Source organism: Perca flavescens, chromosome 5 (assembly GCF_004354835.1).
Source record: "Perca flavescens isolate YP-PL-M2 chromosome 5, PFLA_1.0, whole genome shotgun sequence".
Lineage (NCBI taxonomy): Eukaryota > Metazoa > Chordata > Actinopteri > Perciformes > Percidae > Perca > Perca flavescens.
In genome coordinates, this window is record NC_041335.1 from 24438682 (window position 1) to 24455949 (window position 17268).

The window sequence follows — 17268 nt, forward strand, 5'->3', positions numbered from 1 at the left end:
GTAATTTTTCACAGTAGAAAGTGCCAGTACTTCGTTACAGGAAGACTCATGGCATTGTTTTCCAGCATTTATTTGCTGCTGCAGAAGACAATATAACCCATTAATTGCCTTCTGGTCTTTTTCTGAAACTCTGCTCCCTCAGAGATACAAAATGACACCGTGTGGATTTCATTCTTTTTCTTAAAATGTTGCAGTGAATGATTACCATGTCCACATACAGTACAGTATGTTTTGTGGTATGTAAAAAGTGTGATCTTCTAAAATGATAGTTTAAGTTGAAAATGATGCGGAATGATGTTATCCAGTGAATATTGGAGGGGTTTCAAAAGAGGAGATTCATGGTCCCCAGAGGATGAATCTGAATGACTTAAAACAATCCCTTGACTTTTCCCCTAGCGCCACAAACGTATTCCCTTCTCTGGTGAAATATATTGACATCTACTCGATACATTGGGATACAATTTGACACAGATATTCATGGTCCCCAGAGGATGAATCCCAATGAATTCCTTGACTTTTGATCAAGCACAATCATCAGGTCAAAATTTAAATTCATAAACTATCTTAAGCACTATTTCATCAGTGGAATGTGATAGGTTGAAAAAGATGAAGAAATTAGATGTTTGTTACAAGATAAAGTTATGAATATACCACAATGCAAGACAATAGAATACAACTTGAAATGTATATGTCTTGAAACGACAGTTTAAAATAAATGTCAAAGCATACTGGAAGTCCTGTAAAATATGTCTCTTCTATAGCTCAACATTACCCCAAATACGCTTAAATTGCAAATTTAGACAAGTGACATTTACTTGAACTACATCAAACAGCCTTGAATAGTCAGCACTAGATATTCAGATCCATACCCAAAACATACCCAAAACAAGTCAGACTTTAGATTTTACATCTAAATGTAGGATTATCTCCCTTACTGAGAAATTGAGTTTTTGCAGTGAGAAGTTCTTTATTCTTCTTCAGTTGTACAAATTGAGTCAGAAAAAAGTGCAGCATGGAAATAACATACTCCCAGAGCCTCACAGGAAGAGTGTGATGATGGCTGAAGATACCAGCAGGAGGATGCCACAGGGACCAGTTGATATGACACTGTTACGCAAGTTCCCTTCCCAGCAAGCCATGGCACCTATGCATGCCAAGGAGGTTTGGCAGCCCTTGGTAACCATGTTATAACCTGCAAAAGACGGTAAGAATACTAACTTCTAACCAGTTTAAAGAAACATGTCATGACATGTATAATAGCCACCAGGCATTCAGTACAGCAGCACATTGTATCAGATGCCTGATGAGTGATTTTGATGTGTGCAATAGGAACATGTTATGTGAAGGAACAACTTACCATCTATTCTGAGAGAGAAACAGCGGTTGAAGATGACAGGACAAGATTTGGTGTCAGTGCAGGATTTAGGATCAGTGGCTGTGCATGTCTAACATCTTAATCCACATGCTAGAAAATAAGACATACCAAAGTTCACACTTCACTTATCACTTTTGTTTTTTACCTGTTTTCACACAGAGTTTATGTTATGCATGTTTTTCAAGAATACACTGACAATTGCCTAGTAGAGAGGACAGAAAGAAATAAAGGGAGGAAGTCACTTATTTTCTTGGTATGTTTTTCACACCATGAGGTGAAGATCACAGGAAGTCAGTGGTTCAGAGCAAGAATTCAGTTTGACACATAACCACCATAGAACCACAATGTTTTACACTTTGCAAGCATTCAACAGTCGTATCAATTCCTCTCATAGCGAAGCATATTTCCCTTAATGTCAATCTATTGTTTTAACTTTATGACTCCACTTCCCTTTTACATTTTATAATAACCTTTAAACATCAATACATTTCTTTTCTTTAAGTTACAATGTTCACTCAATGCACATAGGCCTAACTCGAAAGCTGTTCTTACCTGTAGACAGTCATAAACAGGATCAGAGCTCCATAAAGCTGCATCGTGAACGGAGAGAAAAACAGATTGTTAATCAGCCAAGTGAGAGGAGAACTGGAGAGAACCTTCTTCTTTTATACCAGCTTCTCCACAGTCTTCTTTCACAACTTGAACATTTGCATTTCCTCACAAAGCCTCCTCCCAAGTGACCTGAATAATGTCACCCCTAAAGTGACCACATTATCCCTGAGACAGCCATGCACCGCTGTCTCGACAAATACAGAATAAAGCACTTTTACTTCCTTGTGGTTCTCAAAAAACATTATTAAATCAGCAAGAAATACATCTAGTCAGGTGCTCCTTCATCAGAACAAATAAAGCTCTGAATAAAAATAATGATCAGAAATAGAGTGGACATTAGAGGCCTGTACTACGAAGCAAGATCAACTTGTCCTGGATTTCTTTCAGTAATCCGGCTTCACCTAACCTAACAACCGCGGTCCAGCATAACCTGTACTACGACGCTGGTTATCAACAAGTTCAGTCAACTCAGGGTTTCCCATAAAAACATAAAAGAGGCTGTGTCTGCGCACCAAGACCAATTGCAAACATCTACCAGAGCCGCATGTTATATATAAGAAGAGCAAATTATAATTCTCCATAAATATGAAGAACACAGACTCGGTTTTACAGGGAAAACGCAATACAGTCGCTGCTTCCTAAAACGGGAAGGAAAGCTGGCAAAAAAATAAAAAAATAGCCGACGCTGTAGATGTTTAAATCACAACGCTTATTAATATCACTTCCTCATCAGTCAGGACCAAGATCTGACCATAATTACACTTGTGCTTTCCATAAACTGTCGTTGCTTTAGCCTATTATTTCAGTTCCAACCCTGGCAGTGGAAGCGATCGTTAGAGCAAATAAAACAAATAAAAACATAATTCAAACCGATGTGCGCATTGGCGACACACGGCTCAAGAAGCCGATAAGTAATTCCCTCCCATTAAAATATATAGGCTATATTTCATAAAAATACATATGTTAACGGGGTTGTTGGTCTCTAAAAAAAATAAATGTAAATGTTTTAACTTTTATGAGCGCACCCCTCTCTCCACCTCTCTCCCCCCCTCTCTCTCTCTGCACCGAGCTCCGCCTGATCTTCTTTAAGAACGGTGACGCCGTTATCAATCGACCTATTGATTGGTCAGTAGGCGGTGCTTTTTCACCGGTTGATCTCTGATCTCCAACTTAACCTGCTCCCGACCAGGTTAGGTGTTCAGCATGAGTTACCACGGTGATTGAACCTGATAACAACTGATCCACCTTCGTAGTACAGAAAATCCTCTGTTGAGCCTTAAGTTAGCTCGTTAACGCCAAATCCTGCTTCGTAGTACAGGCCTCTGGTACTGAAATAGAGAAGTTTAAGCCATATGGAAAACTTTGACACAAAGTGACCGACTTGCTGACCCATTAGTCAACCTCTGGCCAGTCTACCAGATGGTGTCATGAGTTTGGCATGGTGCAAAAAATCAGGTTACAATAAACCGTGAATAAATGGACTATCATCCCCCCAGATAATAGTCTGAAATCTTAATGCTGCTAATTCATTATTAATCATCAATAAAACTGACACATTTTGTAATGTGATACAGAGGCTATACCCTTCTCAATAGTTTGACAAATATCACCAGGGAAACATGTATTTGTTTCGAAACAATCAGGCATGTTAGCCTTGAAATCATCTAATTTCCTCATAATTACAGTAAATTAAAAATAATCTATTGATACTTTGGCACAATATCAGAAATTGAACAAGGGATACTTATAAATAATAATAATAATTATTATTATTATAATAATAATACTAATAATACTACTACTACTAATAATATTATTATTATTATTATTATTATTGCAGATGTGATAATGAGACCGGAAGTAATGTAGAGTTTCAAAATAAAAGCGGAACAAGATAACATTAGACAATTATTATTCTACTACATCTAATATCCATGAAATCCATGCCGTAGACGGTACCATGATGGCATGCAAAGAGTTAGAAGAAAAGTGTTTAAACCCTGCACTCGACTTCGACTAGTTCAGATCGAATTTACATAATATTAGTTAATCTATGACAGTGCATCCATTTCATGAGCTCACGTAATGTTTTCATTCGCAGTAGATCAGCTAGATAAATGCAGTCTAAAAAAGAACAACACCTTTTCTTATCTTTCTAACCACATAAACCAAATGGTTTAATTTTGAAAAACCAGTATCCTTCTCGCGTTAGCTGCGTCATTTACGCGCCTGTGTGATCTCAGCACATGCGCCGCTATGTTTTGAAAAGCCGGGGCAGGCTAAGCTGCTTGCTATGGTTAGCTTCCCGTTTGCACAGATTTCTATACATGTGTTCATGATTCATCCAATATAAGAGCAAATGAAAACATGCCAAAGTCTCTGAAGAAGTCCTGCACCACTCAGACCTCCATTAGCAAGTACTTCGGAGGTCCGAGCAGCAGCAGTCCCTCAAACACTCAGTCTGGGATTAACCAAAACCCTGCTAAGCTTTCGAGAGGCAAGGTGAGGTATGACACACACACACACACACACACACACACACACACACACACACACACACACACACACACACACACACACACACACACACACACACACACACGCTTAGATCAGGTGTAGGCCTACTTAACTTAATGCTAATTACTGAACTTTAACTGATTTTGTACTGCAGAAGAAACTTTCCTCTGATAATGCTTTTGGATTGCCAACAAAACGAGCCAAGCTTTCTGGACAAGACCAGCAGGTGGAGGATTTAGACTGTGATCCTCCATCCTGTCAGAGCACTAAAGGTGAGTGTGTGCACCTCAAAAACAGAAACTCCATATTTCTTCTCAACCCTCCCTCATCCATCTCACTCACAACCTCACACATTCTTCCTGAAATGTCACATTTCTCCAAACAGCATGTGCAGTAATGTTTAAACCCTCCTGTTATTGCGAGTTGTTTAGGAGAGATATGAGACGGAGCTGCATATGATGTATTTTGGTTGTTTAAAACATGAAAATTTGGAATTTTGGCTGATGTGACCATGGACTGTGACACAATGTTAGTCTGTCTCAAACTGTTGAATAAAGGCACCAAATCTTCCTTAGTTCATTCACGTAATAATTGTGTATGAAAAACAGAGTAAAATTATTTATATACCTTATAATCATACTTGATGCAAACTTTATTTCTTCTCACTCCAGAGACAACGCTAAGATCGAGCCGAGGAGCAGCCGGCCTCTGCTCCTCCACCTTGGAGAAGCTGAAAGGCTTCACCTGCTCGGCTGAACCCAGCGATACTGCTAGCAGTAAAATCTGTGATAAAGGAAGCATCGAAGGAAGCCATGAACACCGTCTTCAGCAGACAGTGGAGGAGCATGAGGATGAAGATGATGAGGTCAAAGAAAAGGAGAGTTCAAGGCTGGCCGCTACAAAACAGGTGCCCAGTTTAAATGTTGACTCCATCACATCACTGTCATCAGTTTTCTGGCAGCAGTTTGGCCCAAGAATGAAGATTTAAGCTCTCATGACAATATCAAGCATCTGCCCTGCCGAAGTGTCCATGAGTAAAGCAGCTCCATAGGAACTGACTCTGACCTTTTGAGAGAAGCGCAAGCAAAAAGTGAATTTCCCCATGTAGGGTCAATGTAAGATCTTGTAACAATCATTAATCATGGCAAAAACATATGGACTTTTATGTCAAGTAGCATTCACTGCATTTTTAAGAACCAAATATTATATTAAAGACAACGATAGAGCAAGGCAGATAAATCAGCCAAATATGAAAATGTATTTGAGGTAATTAAGAAACAGTATCTGTGAATCTCTGTTACAAGTGTTTGCAGTATTTGTTGGGATATAAGCCGCTTTCCGACCAAGTAGTTACAGGAACGTAGTTATAGGAAAAGTCCACTTCTAAGCAGTTCTACTAACTACTCTCCCCCAAAACCGTTTTTTCCATTTGCATTCGCACTGGCCAAGTGGCCATAGGGACTATAGGAGGGGTAAGGGAGTGATGAAAGCACGGCAACGGTCTTTATAGCGTTAAAATCAGAAAACAAATACACCAAAAAAAGTATGAACTAAATCTAATGTATACAGCATATTTGTCATAATTTAAACAAGTCTCCTGAAGAGAAACGGGTATCTCTCTCTCCCCGTGTGTGTGTGTGTGTGTGTGTGTGTGTGTGTCCGTGTGTCTGTGTGTGTCTGTGTGTGTGTGTCGGCCGGACAGCAAGGTTGTCAAGCCCGCAGGGCACACTTGTGGAGTTTAACTCCGAACAGAGAGTTAACCACAGGTTCCCATTAATCTTATGATGGACATGTGTTGTGATATTTAAACAAACGAACTGTCAACGGCGAAATAAAAGCCTCTTATTTACAAAAGCGGTCTGAGAAACCTCCGGGTTACAGCGGGGTCTCCGAGCAGGACTGGCCGAGCGACGAGCTAGCGGCCGGGGCAGGCGCCTGCCGACTGTCGCCTCACTTCATGGAGCTTCTTACCTCCGAAAACTTTGACGCAAATTGTAAATTTTGGCATCAAGTTTCGCAAGAATGCCTATATTCGAAATCTAAACTTTTCATTTCTCGCCTAAAACGTCAGACGTGAATTTAGTGATGAATAAGTTAATAATTGTTAAAATTGTCCCGTTGTTGTTCTGTCTGTACCGGAAACCTGACCCTCGTTGACCTAGGTCCCTATGCTGAAAAGGGAACAGCGAAAAGACCCTGCCCTGAAGTAGGAGCTGAAAGAGTTAGAGGAATTTAAAGGTCCCCAAATTGGTCCAGTCGGAACACTAGAAAAAAAAGAGTTCTAGGAATTTTATGTTCTAGGAACTGCAAAAATCCCTCCGGTCAGAAAGCGGCTATAGAGAACAACAAATAAAAGCTGAAGTGATGATCTCGTACAGGGAAGTCAATTGTTTTTCTCACGTATAAATGGGAAATAGAGAACTTCAAGCTTTTATTTGAGAACTGTTGCTACTGAAAAGACAAAGAGTGCTTTTATACTTTTTGTTTTCTGTTGCAGGCGTTCCGCTTGTCTCAATTTGCCAAGTCAGGCGGAGGAGCAGGAAGAGGAAGTGGAAAAAGGAGTGCAGAACGTAGTCCCCCGTTAGACTCAAGTGCACCGTCCGGGCACTCAAAGAGCATATACACTCCCCTGGAACAGCAGGTCATCCAGCTGAAACAGCAGCATAAGGATGCGTTGTTGGCTGTGGAGTGTGGTTACAAGTACAGGTTCTTTGGAGAGGATGCAGAGGTGAGATCTGAAAAAGCATCTGTTAATGATGCAGGAAAGAAATTAACAGTATTAATCTAAAATATATCACTGTATCGGTGTCATAGTGGATAGGAAATAGGGGTGCATGCTATATCGACTCAATATCGTTATCGCAATATCATGTTGCACAATATTATATCGAAAGTGTCGCATAGGTATGCAATATTTTGTTTATTTTGTGGAGCGCTGCGTCCCATCGGCTTAGTTGTGTTTGATTAAGAGCCCGTTTTATAATGATCATGTTTCATTGGCCAGTTACCGTGCCACTTGCACATGTTAGTACACGTCAGCGCACGGGGTCCACTACGTGACAAACACTATGGAGCATGCCACGCGTGTGCATATTTCGACAGTGACAGTGTAAGTGAAGAAATGAATAGAGACAACAAAACGGAACGAATCAGAGAAGTGAAAGAAAAGTTGTGTCCTGTTCTCTTTATTTATTTTATACTGTACCACCAGTAAAACATGTCCTGTTCTGTAGACATGGTCCTTATTTATTTATTCATGTTGGACCAGTCCAATATGACTGTCAGTTGAAATAAACCTTGTGTTGTAAGAAAACTTGTTTAATTTGTTATGAATCTATTTTGATGCGTTTTCCCATAACTTTTGTAATTTTGCATAGGTTTAAAAATATCTAAATGAATATTGATATCGCAATATCACATTTTGTCAATATTGTGCACACCTAATAGGAAACAACAATATTTTATATGTATAGACTTTATTCTTAATTCAAGTTTTATGTGCACTTCTTTCAGACCAAAATCTAATTTGCCTGAACACTCACTGTGACCTCAATTATCCTTAAAGGCAGCACAGATGTCATCTCTTTGTGTGTGTGAACAGGTTGCTGCGAAGGAGCTGAATATCGTCTGTCACCTGGATCATAACTTCATGACGTGCAGCATCCCCACACACCGTCTGTTTGTTCACGTCAGGCGGTTGGTGTCCCACGGACACAAGGTATGAAATAAATCTTGCATATTTTTCGTATTTAAAACTAAAAGTGGTTGAGTCATAATGCTTATCTCAACATTATTGTCTTTAATTTCCAGGTTGGCGTGGTTAAGCAGACAGAGACATCTGCGATCAAGGCCTCAGGGGCCAATAAGAACGCTCTGTTCACTCGTCAGCTGTGTGCTCTGTACACCAAGTCCACTCTGGTGGGAGAAGGTATCCTTATATGCCGTGTGTGGTGTGTGGTGTGTGGTGTGTAGTATGTGGTGTGTGTCTTTAAAACAGCTCTGTAAAGCAGTGTCCTTGACAGATTTTCTGAGATGTGAACCCGGTCTGCAGACTGGGGGATGTGGAGGAGGGGGGCTGTGGTGACGTGGTGTTGGACCCTCCGGACAGCTTCCTGCTGTGTATCAGTGAGAGTTGGGATAAACTGAAGAAGCAGCTCACTGTGGGGCTGGTCGTGAGTCTGATATTATAAACTGGTTATTAATTACCAGTTCTTTTGAATGCCATCTAAGTTCTCTCAGTTGATCCTTGATTTGTCAAGCATTTAGTTCCCCGGATTAGCCAAAAAACATATGTGTCCCATGCTGGAGGTGTTCTCCTCGACCCGACCCTGGATAAGTGGATGACGATGGATGGATATATTCCCATCTGGTTATTTTTTTCATAAAAAAATTCTCAATTGAATACCAGATGATATATAACACTATCACAAAATTATATATGCCGAATTAGAAGATCATATCCATATCACCCAGTCCTGATAAGGAGAATAAAGTGATGCTAGAGTAATTAAATACAAGTTAATGTTGCTGGTTGTTAAGAAGTAAGAAGAGCATCTTAACGTGAAGTAAAACTTTTATAAAAAAAAAACACACACTTTAGTCATTATTATATGAGTAATATGAAGGTATGGACATTTCTCACAGCAGACATTTTGACTTGTCATAGCAGGAAAAGCACAGCTGGAATTGATAACCTTAACGATGGCTCAATTCCATCAAGTGTCCCAGTAAGCTGTTTCAGAGAGTCAGCATGCACAATACCAGGGCCTCTCCTAAGTGGAATGCAGCCATCATTAATTAATTTGAATACACGTGTGATTTTCCTACTATGACATGTCAACATGTCTGCCGTGAAAAAGGTCTATTATTTCATAGAAACAAAATATTGCCCCTGAAAAACAACCCAAACACATTGTTGTCTTCGCTGTGTGCATTTATTTTCAAGCGTGTGTTTGTGTATGCAGGCGGTTCAGCCCAGCACAGGAGACGTGTTACTGGACTGTTTCCCCGATGGTCAGTCTCGCTCTGAGCTGGAGGGTCGTGTCCTACAGATTAACCCTGTGGAGATCCTTGTGCCCTCTGACCTCTCTGAAGAAACCCACAGACTCCTGCAGAGCATCGCCAGTGCCAGGTAATCTGCTGTCGGGACACTAGGGGGCAGTCTGTACCCGTTTACTACATGCCAGGATGTTACTGAAGGGTTGAAGTGTGTTGCTTATCTGTGTAAGTACAAAAGAATGTGTGTTTGTAAATGTTAGATGCCCCCCAGCAGGTAGACCGTTGTTTTGTCTAGAGCTCTCTGGGCTCAGTCTGCATGAGGACATCAGTGTGTGATAATGGCCCTTAGCACCCTGGGTTTCACCGCAGGGTTCATCCAGGGCTTATTTATTTAAAAAGTTCATAGACTGACTTTTGCCCTAAAGAGTTTTTTGTACTTGTTTTAGAATAAGAATAAGGATATTTGTAAGATGATGTATCAAGTTTGTTTCATTGATCAAAATTGTAAAGTAGTTATAAATAAAAATAAAAAGTTAAAGCTATAGTGCGCAACTATTTTAAATTAATGAACGTTCCTTACATTCAAGCCATTGCCAAACGAATTGATACAAAGTTAATTAAGCCTATCAGCTCCACAAAACTCTCTCTGTATTTCTCAGCATGGCTATTTTTACAAAATGGTGTAGTCCCGCGAGTCATGTGTTTTACGTCACCACTGAGAAAGGACGACAGCACCGTTCAGCTTTGGAGATGAAGAGGACATAGAAATTACAAGATATTTACCTCTTCTGAAGAGTCACTCATATTTTTTAATCCTCCGTGTCCTCCTTGGTTTGGGTGAAATGCTACTAGCAACTGCGTGGGGGTGGTGCGCGATTGATCACTGAAGTCTTGCGTCATGTGGATGCGCCCATAGTGTTGTTGAAATTGCTTAGAATTCCTCATGGAGGTGACAGAAACTCGGCACTATAGGTTTAAAGTTATTAAAAGTTAATAAATGTTGTCTGGTGGCCCTGGAGGTTCCAGTAGGTAGTAGTAGTTTGGGTAGTAGTAATAAGTGAACATGGTGCATAATTCTTCTTCTGAGTCTTTGGAGATTAGACTCTATTGCAATATTAAATTATAAGGGGTATAGAGGCTGTGGATTTATAGGACTATCCCCCTGATGGAGTCTAAACTCTGGTGGAGGTGTTGAAGGGGAAAAAGGAAGCCTGAAGATCTGGAAGGATGTGATGTGAAGTGAGGCTTCTGATGGAGGAACCCTGGGTGCTGGGAATGATCAGAACTGGAAGTGAATGGGGTGAAGGAGGGTTGCATCGATTTTGCCTGAAATGACAACTGACAGCAGCAAAGAGTAGAAGAGATTTAAAGTTTGAATGCAACAACGCGATAGCTCATAGAGATTGTGGCAAAATCTGGTTGGTTTAACTGAAAGAGTAAACGCCCGCATTCAGCTGATGACAATGCAGTTGATCAGGTTGGGAGAGAGAGAAATCTGAAGCATAGAAGTCTTCCTGAATGAACTTGTGCTGAGCTTTAAAGTGTTCATATTATGCTTCTTGGCTTTTTCTCCTTCCTTTATCGTGTTAGATATCTTTTTTTGTGCACGTTATAGGTTTACAAAGTGAAAAAGCCCAAAGTCCACCCCAAAGGGACCTACCATCTCCAACAGAAAACACTGTTCACCAACGGCTCCAAACAGCTCTATTGTAGTCCAGCCTTTACTTCCGTGGCGAGCGCTCATCACTTTGTAACATTATAATGCTCGCCTAGCTGCTAGCATGGCACGCCCTCATACTCTGCAACTGACTAGCTAGTAGTGCTTGCCTTAATACTGCGCATGTGCGACTCCCAACAAAGATGGAACAGAAGTGAGATGCCTCACTCTGGAGCTAAAACAGAGAGCTCCACACACTGGGTGAAAAGAGGAGCTGCAGCAATGTGCAGTACAACAAAAATATGGATCTGAAATTGAAACTACATAAATCTATTCTGGTACAACCTCTAAACACAGTTATGAACCATATGAGCACTTTAAAACATTTTACTCGGGGCCAAAGAAATAAAGTCCATCTCTATTTTCCCAACTGCAGCTGCTGGGAAGTCCGGATGCATCCTAGTTTCACAATGTACATAACATTTACAATTTAGTTAGTGGATGCTCTAAACAGAGAGAAGTGGTGGAAAATTATTCAGAGTAATATTATCAACACCTTCATGGAAAATACTGCCATACAAGAAATATGTTTGGATAAAGTAAACATTTTAGGTGTTAAAATGCGAGCAATTAAAGGATAGGTTGAACAGTTTTCATGTCTTAAAAACAATGGTCATTAAAACACTAAAACAGGACTGCTTGCTGTAATAGTTCCCCCTGTTCATACTGACCTTTTTAAGACATATTTTTAATGTGCTTTCACAGTCACAAATCCACAGTCCTTGTTCTGTGCAACAAAAGTTTATCTGAAGGTAATATGAGGCTTTAGCAGTCGTAATTACTCAAATCAAGTGGATATCTTTCCAAGTTGCTGCCTTTTTAATCCAAAATGTAATCATTTTTCCATTTGTCCATGGCAACTCAATAGGGAACCGGTGTCCAGGTAAACACAAGGAGGTAATTTTATGCTAAAAACACTGCAACTTGAGAAGATATCCACTTGACAGCTGAAGCCTCATATTAGGGTATTAGGACTTTTGATTTTGCCCCCAATCAATTACATTGAAAGTGCATGAGGAAGGAATCTTAATGGCCAGTATGAACACTAAGAATTACTTAGCCAGCAAAACGTCTTTTAATGTTCATATGGGGCTGTTGTTTTAATGAAAAAATGTGAACCTATCCTTTATGCACGTTGCTGAGTATTTACAGTCAACGTAACGTCTGCTCAAATGATTATAGACGTTTGGCAGGAGTCAAATCTTTCCAGTGATTAGCTCAGAATACACACACGAGGTACTACAGCTTGTATGTTGGACTAACAAGCTTCAACCAAGTCTCTGATACACAGGCAGACTTTCATTTAATGCACGCAGGATGCTGTGTGAACCAGGAGATCAAAAAGAGCTAAACAGTTTGTCCTTTTGTTCATCGGCTGACTAACACGGTCAGCGACAGTGACTGTTGAACTGATGTATTCCAGAAACCTGTTGCCTCCAATTGTGCTACCATTCGTCTCATCTTTCTCGACAGTCTGCACCCAGCATGTTCACACCAGTGGGGACTGGTTCCTCTGGAGGCTGCCTCTGATTGCATTATGTCATGAAAATGAAACGAGGGAGTGGGAGGGAGTGGAGGGGATTAGATTAGAAGGGGATGGTTGGATAAATGGGAGCGATGTCTGCTACTTTCTGCCTCTTTTTGTCTTTGACTCTTTGATGGTGCACATTTCTCATTATTCACCTTTCTTTTTATTTCAGTGGCTACTTTCTTTACTTATTTATTCCCCCCCCCTCTGTTTGAATGTAATTCTGGAAAATTGGGACCATTTGTATTCATTTCTCTTTTCAGCCGTCCGTGTTGAGTGATGATAGTGGAGCTGGGCCTGTAAAGGCCAGTCCAATTATTTTGTTTAAACAGCACTGCTCTCTAGCGTTGTGCTCATCAGAGACAAGGCTCTTCTCAATTTGCAGCTTGTATTATACAAATACATGGCAGCTTTGTCTGTTCAGCTCAGACAGAAAATTCAAAATTTAATATTCACACAGGCCTGTTACAGATCACTACTTCTGGCGACCTCCCAAGATATTTTTCTAGGTGATTTATTTTATTTATTTCCCTTCTCAATCATGATTCATCAGACTGAAAAGAATGACACTTGGAAGGATGTCAGCATCTGTTAACATTACAGTGATATCACTCCAACACATCAAAAATAGTAAAGCAAGACCCACCCAAGTGAGCATTTAAAACAGAGGATTTTTGTGACTACTGGTAATTCGTCAGCCTCCGTGTCTCTGGGGTGGGCTGACAAGACGGGCCCCCTGGCAACGGGATGTATGTGTGTCCATGGAGCGCCAGGTAATGAGTCCCTGGGAGGTTGGTAGTAGCTAGGTGCAGTATTAGTTGCTTTACTCATCCACAGCCTGGAGTCAGGATCAGAGCAGTGACAGGGATTAGAGCAACTGAAAAGCTCACTGGCTGATGCTTTTCTCACTTATTGAAAGATTAAGTCAATAACTGACACTGTTGAAAGCAACCAAGGCAAACACGTGGCTCTCGACGCAGTGCTGGAACATTGTCTTTCTTCCGTCTCTCTCACACACACACACACACACACACACACACACACACACACACACACACACACACACACACACACACACACACACACACACACTTGATTTAAGCGGTCACTCAGAGCTTTATATCACCCTACAGCAATAGATAATAGTAATAGTAATCGAGCGCCTTAATCTGTTGTGCACATTAACCTCTGCTCTCTCTCTGGCTTAACCTTTTAACAATCAATATGGGTGTGAGTTATATGTCCCACCCCCCCCTTCATCCTGCGCCATCATCATTTGCACAACTCTTTTATGTATTGTGCCCAAATAACTGATATTCCCACCAGACTGTTATTTGTGTTTAGTACTAATTAGCAAATGTTTGCATGCTAACAAGCTCAACTGAAAAAGGGAACATGGTAAACATTATGCCTGCTAAATATCAGCATGTGAGCATCATCATTATAAGCATGTTCGCTTGCTGACATCAGCATTTACCTCAAAACACTGTTGTAAATAAGTTCATAAGTACCATCCCACACTGATCACTTGTTTGCATAAACCTGAACCAGTGTCCAGCTTTGTAGTTTCCTGTGAACCTCAAAACCGACTGAGACTGTCTAAACCCAGGTTCACAATGCTAGGTCCGGTTAGAGTTTTGCAGAAATGCTATTGTTCCTGGATCAATACCAGCAATTGTCGCTGTTCTTGTAAATCTCATAATATGGTTGAATTGATTAATGGCCGTATTTGCACCGCTGGCACAATATGCGGTCTATTGATCACATGTATACAATCTTTTGCTCCCAGTCTGACCAATGACCAAAACAGAAGGGGTGTGTGTGTGTGTGTGTGTGTGTGTGTGTGTGTGTGTGTGTGTGTGTGTGTGTGTGTGTGTGTGTGTGTGTGTGTGTGTGTGTGTGTGTGTGTGTGTGTGTGTGTGTGTGTGTGTGTGTGTGTGTGTGTGTGTGTGTGTGTGTGTGAGACGGAAGAAAGACAATGTTCCAGCACTGCGTCGAGAGCCACGTGTTTGCCTTGGTTGCTCTGGCAACAACAGAGTGGACAAAGCAACTGAGTCCTTGAAAGCCGCAACGCCGAGCGAGTGAATGGAGCAACAGGGAGATGCAGGGAAAGTGTGTGTGTGTGTGTGTGACTGAGCTTTGCATGTGCCTTTGTGTGCATCCATTGAGTCTAGTTGAACAAAAGGACGGCTGGAACATGCGGGGCTGCTGTGTCTAATTTTTCTCACAGACAGGAAAATGATCAGATATCGGATGTTGTGTTCTCTTCATTTGTCTGTCCGTACAAGCACCACTGACATCTTGAACCTGTCATGTTGTTCCCCTCCAGCGTTCAGGCTGATGACCGAGTGAGAATTGAGAAGAGGGAAAGCGTTCAGTTTGAGTTTGCCTCTGCAATGAACACAGCCACCGAGTTCTACTGCCACACCCAGGAGAAAGGTGTGTTTGTTTGTGCCGCTGTGTGCCTCCTTTTCTTTTTAATGTTTTACTCTTTAGTCCCTTCAGTGGCTCATATACTCTTGAGACCAAGACAGCCATTCAGCTGTAACACAGTGGATGTGTCTGAGGAGTGGGCCCGTGACTCATGGCTGTGTTTTATCTGTGAACATGTTTGTGTGTCTCTGTCCTCCAGGCTCTCGCTCTCTGTCGAGTGTAGCTTCCCTGGAGAGCCAAGTGATCTGCTGTCTGGGGCCGCTCATCCAGTACCTCCAAGAATTCAACTTAGAAAGAGTTCTTAGGAGTGAAAGGTACACATGCTGAATACTTAGCAACACAGGCTGCAATCGTCCTGCAATCCTGCATCCTGAATCTGAGCTGAAACGATAAGACAATTAATTGATTGATCGAAAAGTAATCGTCTTTTCGACTTTGCTGCTTTTCTTTATTATACTATATATCTTTGTAAACTGAGTCACTTTGGGTTTTAGACTTTTGGTTGAACAAAACAAGACATTTGAAGTTGTCACCTCTGAAGTTGTGATGAGTATTTTTTATGCAATTGTTTCATAGACTAGACAATAATTTGAAAAAGATAATCGTCATTATTATTATTAATAGATTGTGAAAATAATCACGTTGCAGCCCTAATCTTGGAATAATGTGGGTTTTTACACCTTATACATACACAACAATGCCATTTACAATTTATTTCAGACTTGTGTTGCTTTAAAATGCTTTAGCTCCTTCTCTTCCTAATCGATACATTGATCGTTTGATTGTGCAGCTGTATTTTGATATTATTTTGTGATCCCTGCAGCTCATTCCAGCGTCTGTCCTGTGAGTCTGAGTTTATGATCGTCAGTGCTGCCACCCTCAGGAATCTGGACATCCTCAACAATCAGGTAAAAATCACATCTCAGGGGTGGGGTCTGACGGGATGATAAATGGTTTACACTGCACCATACGGTATAACCTTCTAGTGCATACTAATTGACAAAAAGAAACCTCTGCACAGTCAAGTTCCAGACAACTATTGGATGGATTGCCATGAATTATCACTTTGTCCAATACTTAAGTTTATGACTAAATACCTTCAAAATGCTATTGACATTCCCATCCGCCTCATCATGTTTTGACATTGTCCTTTGATGCATTGTTATTTTAAAAATATTGATATAGCCACTTTAACTTAAGTCTCAAGTCCTCATTTTTGTGAATTAAGTCTCTCAATTCTACTGCTCTGGCTAGAACAAGGCGGAGGGAGACTGCTGACTGCATGCTTGAACATGATGTTTGTTACATTCACCTTAGTAAAAGAGTCCGGGGAGTTTTCCATTTTGGCAAGCTTTCAGCAGATAAGTATAGACAGCCGGCCAGCTAGAAATGTCACGCAGCTTACCAGGTAGATGGACACCTTCCAGTGCAAACACTTTTTATGTCAAGTCGGTCCAGATTATACTACCGGTTTGATAGTGTAATAAGGTTTGGGGTCACTTAGGAATTTCCATTCCACTCCATTATAGACAGAATACCAGCTGATCTGAGTGGGTGGCTGATCTTTAATTTAATATCTACATTGCCCATTATCAGCAACCATTCATCCAATGTTCCAAAGGCACATCCTGTTTACTAATCTGATATCATTTTAAAAGGCTAACTGAGAAAACATTGGTGAACCCTTTTGCAATTATGTAAGCGCATAATGTAATCTGAAAACTGCTGCCCTGGTTAAAAAAAAACAATGCAACTGATCCCAGCTGGTATTCTGTCTATAATGGAGTGGAATGGAAATTTCTAATTGACCCCGAACTTTTGACTGGTAGTGTATGTCTATACAACTTAGTAGAAATCAGTTTCCAGTAATGGTTGCACAGCGGACTGTAACAATCTAATGGGTGAGTTAAACGTCGATCTGATCACAGGAAAATGTTCAGTGACTAGTCACGCTTGCGTGGGCGACGGCTCAAAAGTTCAGCACGACTCTGCTGCTGTGGCATGTGTGTCACACATGGAGTTCAAGCTCAGTTCAAACCTCCTCACCTGCTGCTTGTGGCTCCCATCACCTGTTCACCTCTTATAGTT

The 17268-nt window shown here is 40.9% G+C and overlaps 1 protein-coding gene and 1 long non-coding RNA gene across 4 annotated transcripts in view; one reads left to right on the plus strand and one right to left on the minus strand.

The window, feature by feature from the left end:
• Window positions 1-54: 54 nt before the first annotated feature.
• On the minus strand, window positions 55-2270 carry LOC114555072 (uncharacterized). The gene is made up of 3 exons (XR_003692529.1): window positions 1928-2270; window positions 1358-1465; window positions 55-1192 (listed from the first exon to the last, which is right to left on the minus strand). It is a non-coding gene; the product is annotated as an uncharacterized LOC114555072 (long non-coding RNA).
• Window positions 2271-3868: 1598 nt separating this feature from the next.
• msh3 (mutS homolog 3 (E. coli)) overlaps window positions 3869-17268 on the plus strand; it is a 48015-nt gene continuing 34615 nt past the window's right edge. For 2 of the 3 annotated variants that reach the window (XM_028579100.1, XM_028579101.1), the window contains exons 1-11: window positions 3869-4489; window positions 4659-4776; window positions 5176-5411; window positions 7002-7232; window positions 8106-8222; window positions 8315-8432; window positions 8537-8676; window positions 9469-9635; window positions 15077-15186; window positions 15380-15494; window positions 16004-16088. In XM_028579100.1, coding sequence (XP_028434901.1) covers window positions 4355-4489; window positions 4659-4776; window positions 5176-5411; window positions 7002-7232; window positions 8106-8222; window positions 8315-8432; window positions 8537-8676; window positions 9469-9635; window positions 15077-15186; window positions 15380-15494; window positions 16004-16088 — 1572 coding nt within the window. In that variant the 5' untranslated portion in view covers window positions 3869-4354. The remainder of the gene's footprint in view (window positions 4490-4658; window positions 4777-5175; window positions 5412-7001; window positions 7233-8105; window positions 8223-8314; window positions 8433-8536; window positions 8677-9468; window positions 9636-15076; window positions 15187-15379; window positions 15495-16003; window positions 16089-17268) is intronic. The other variant, XM_028579099.1, reaches the window with a different exon arrangement.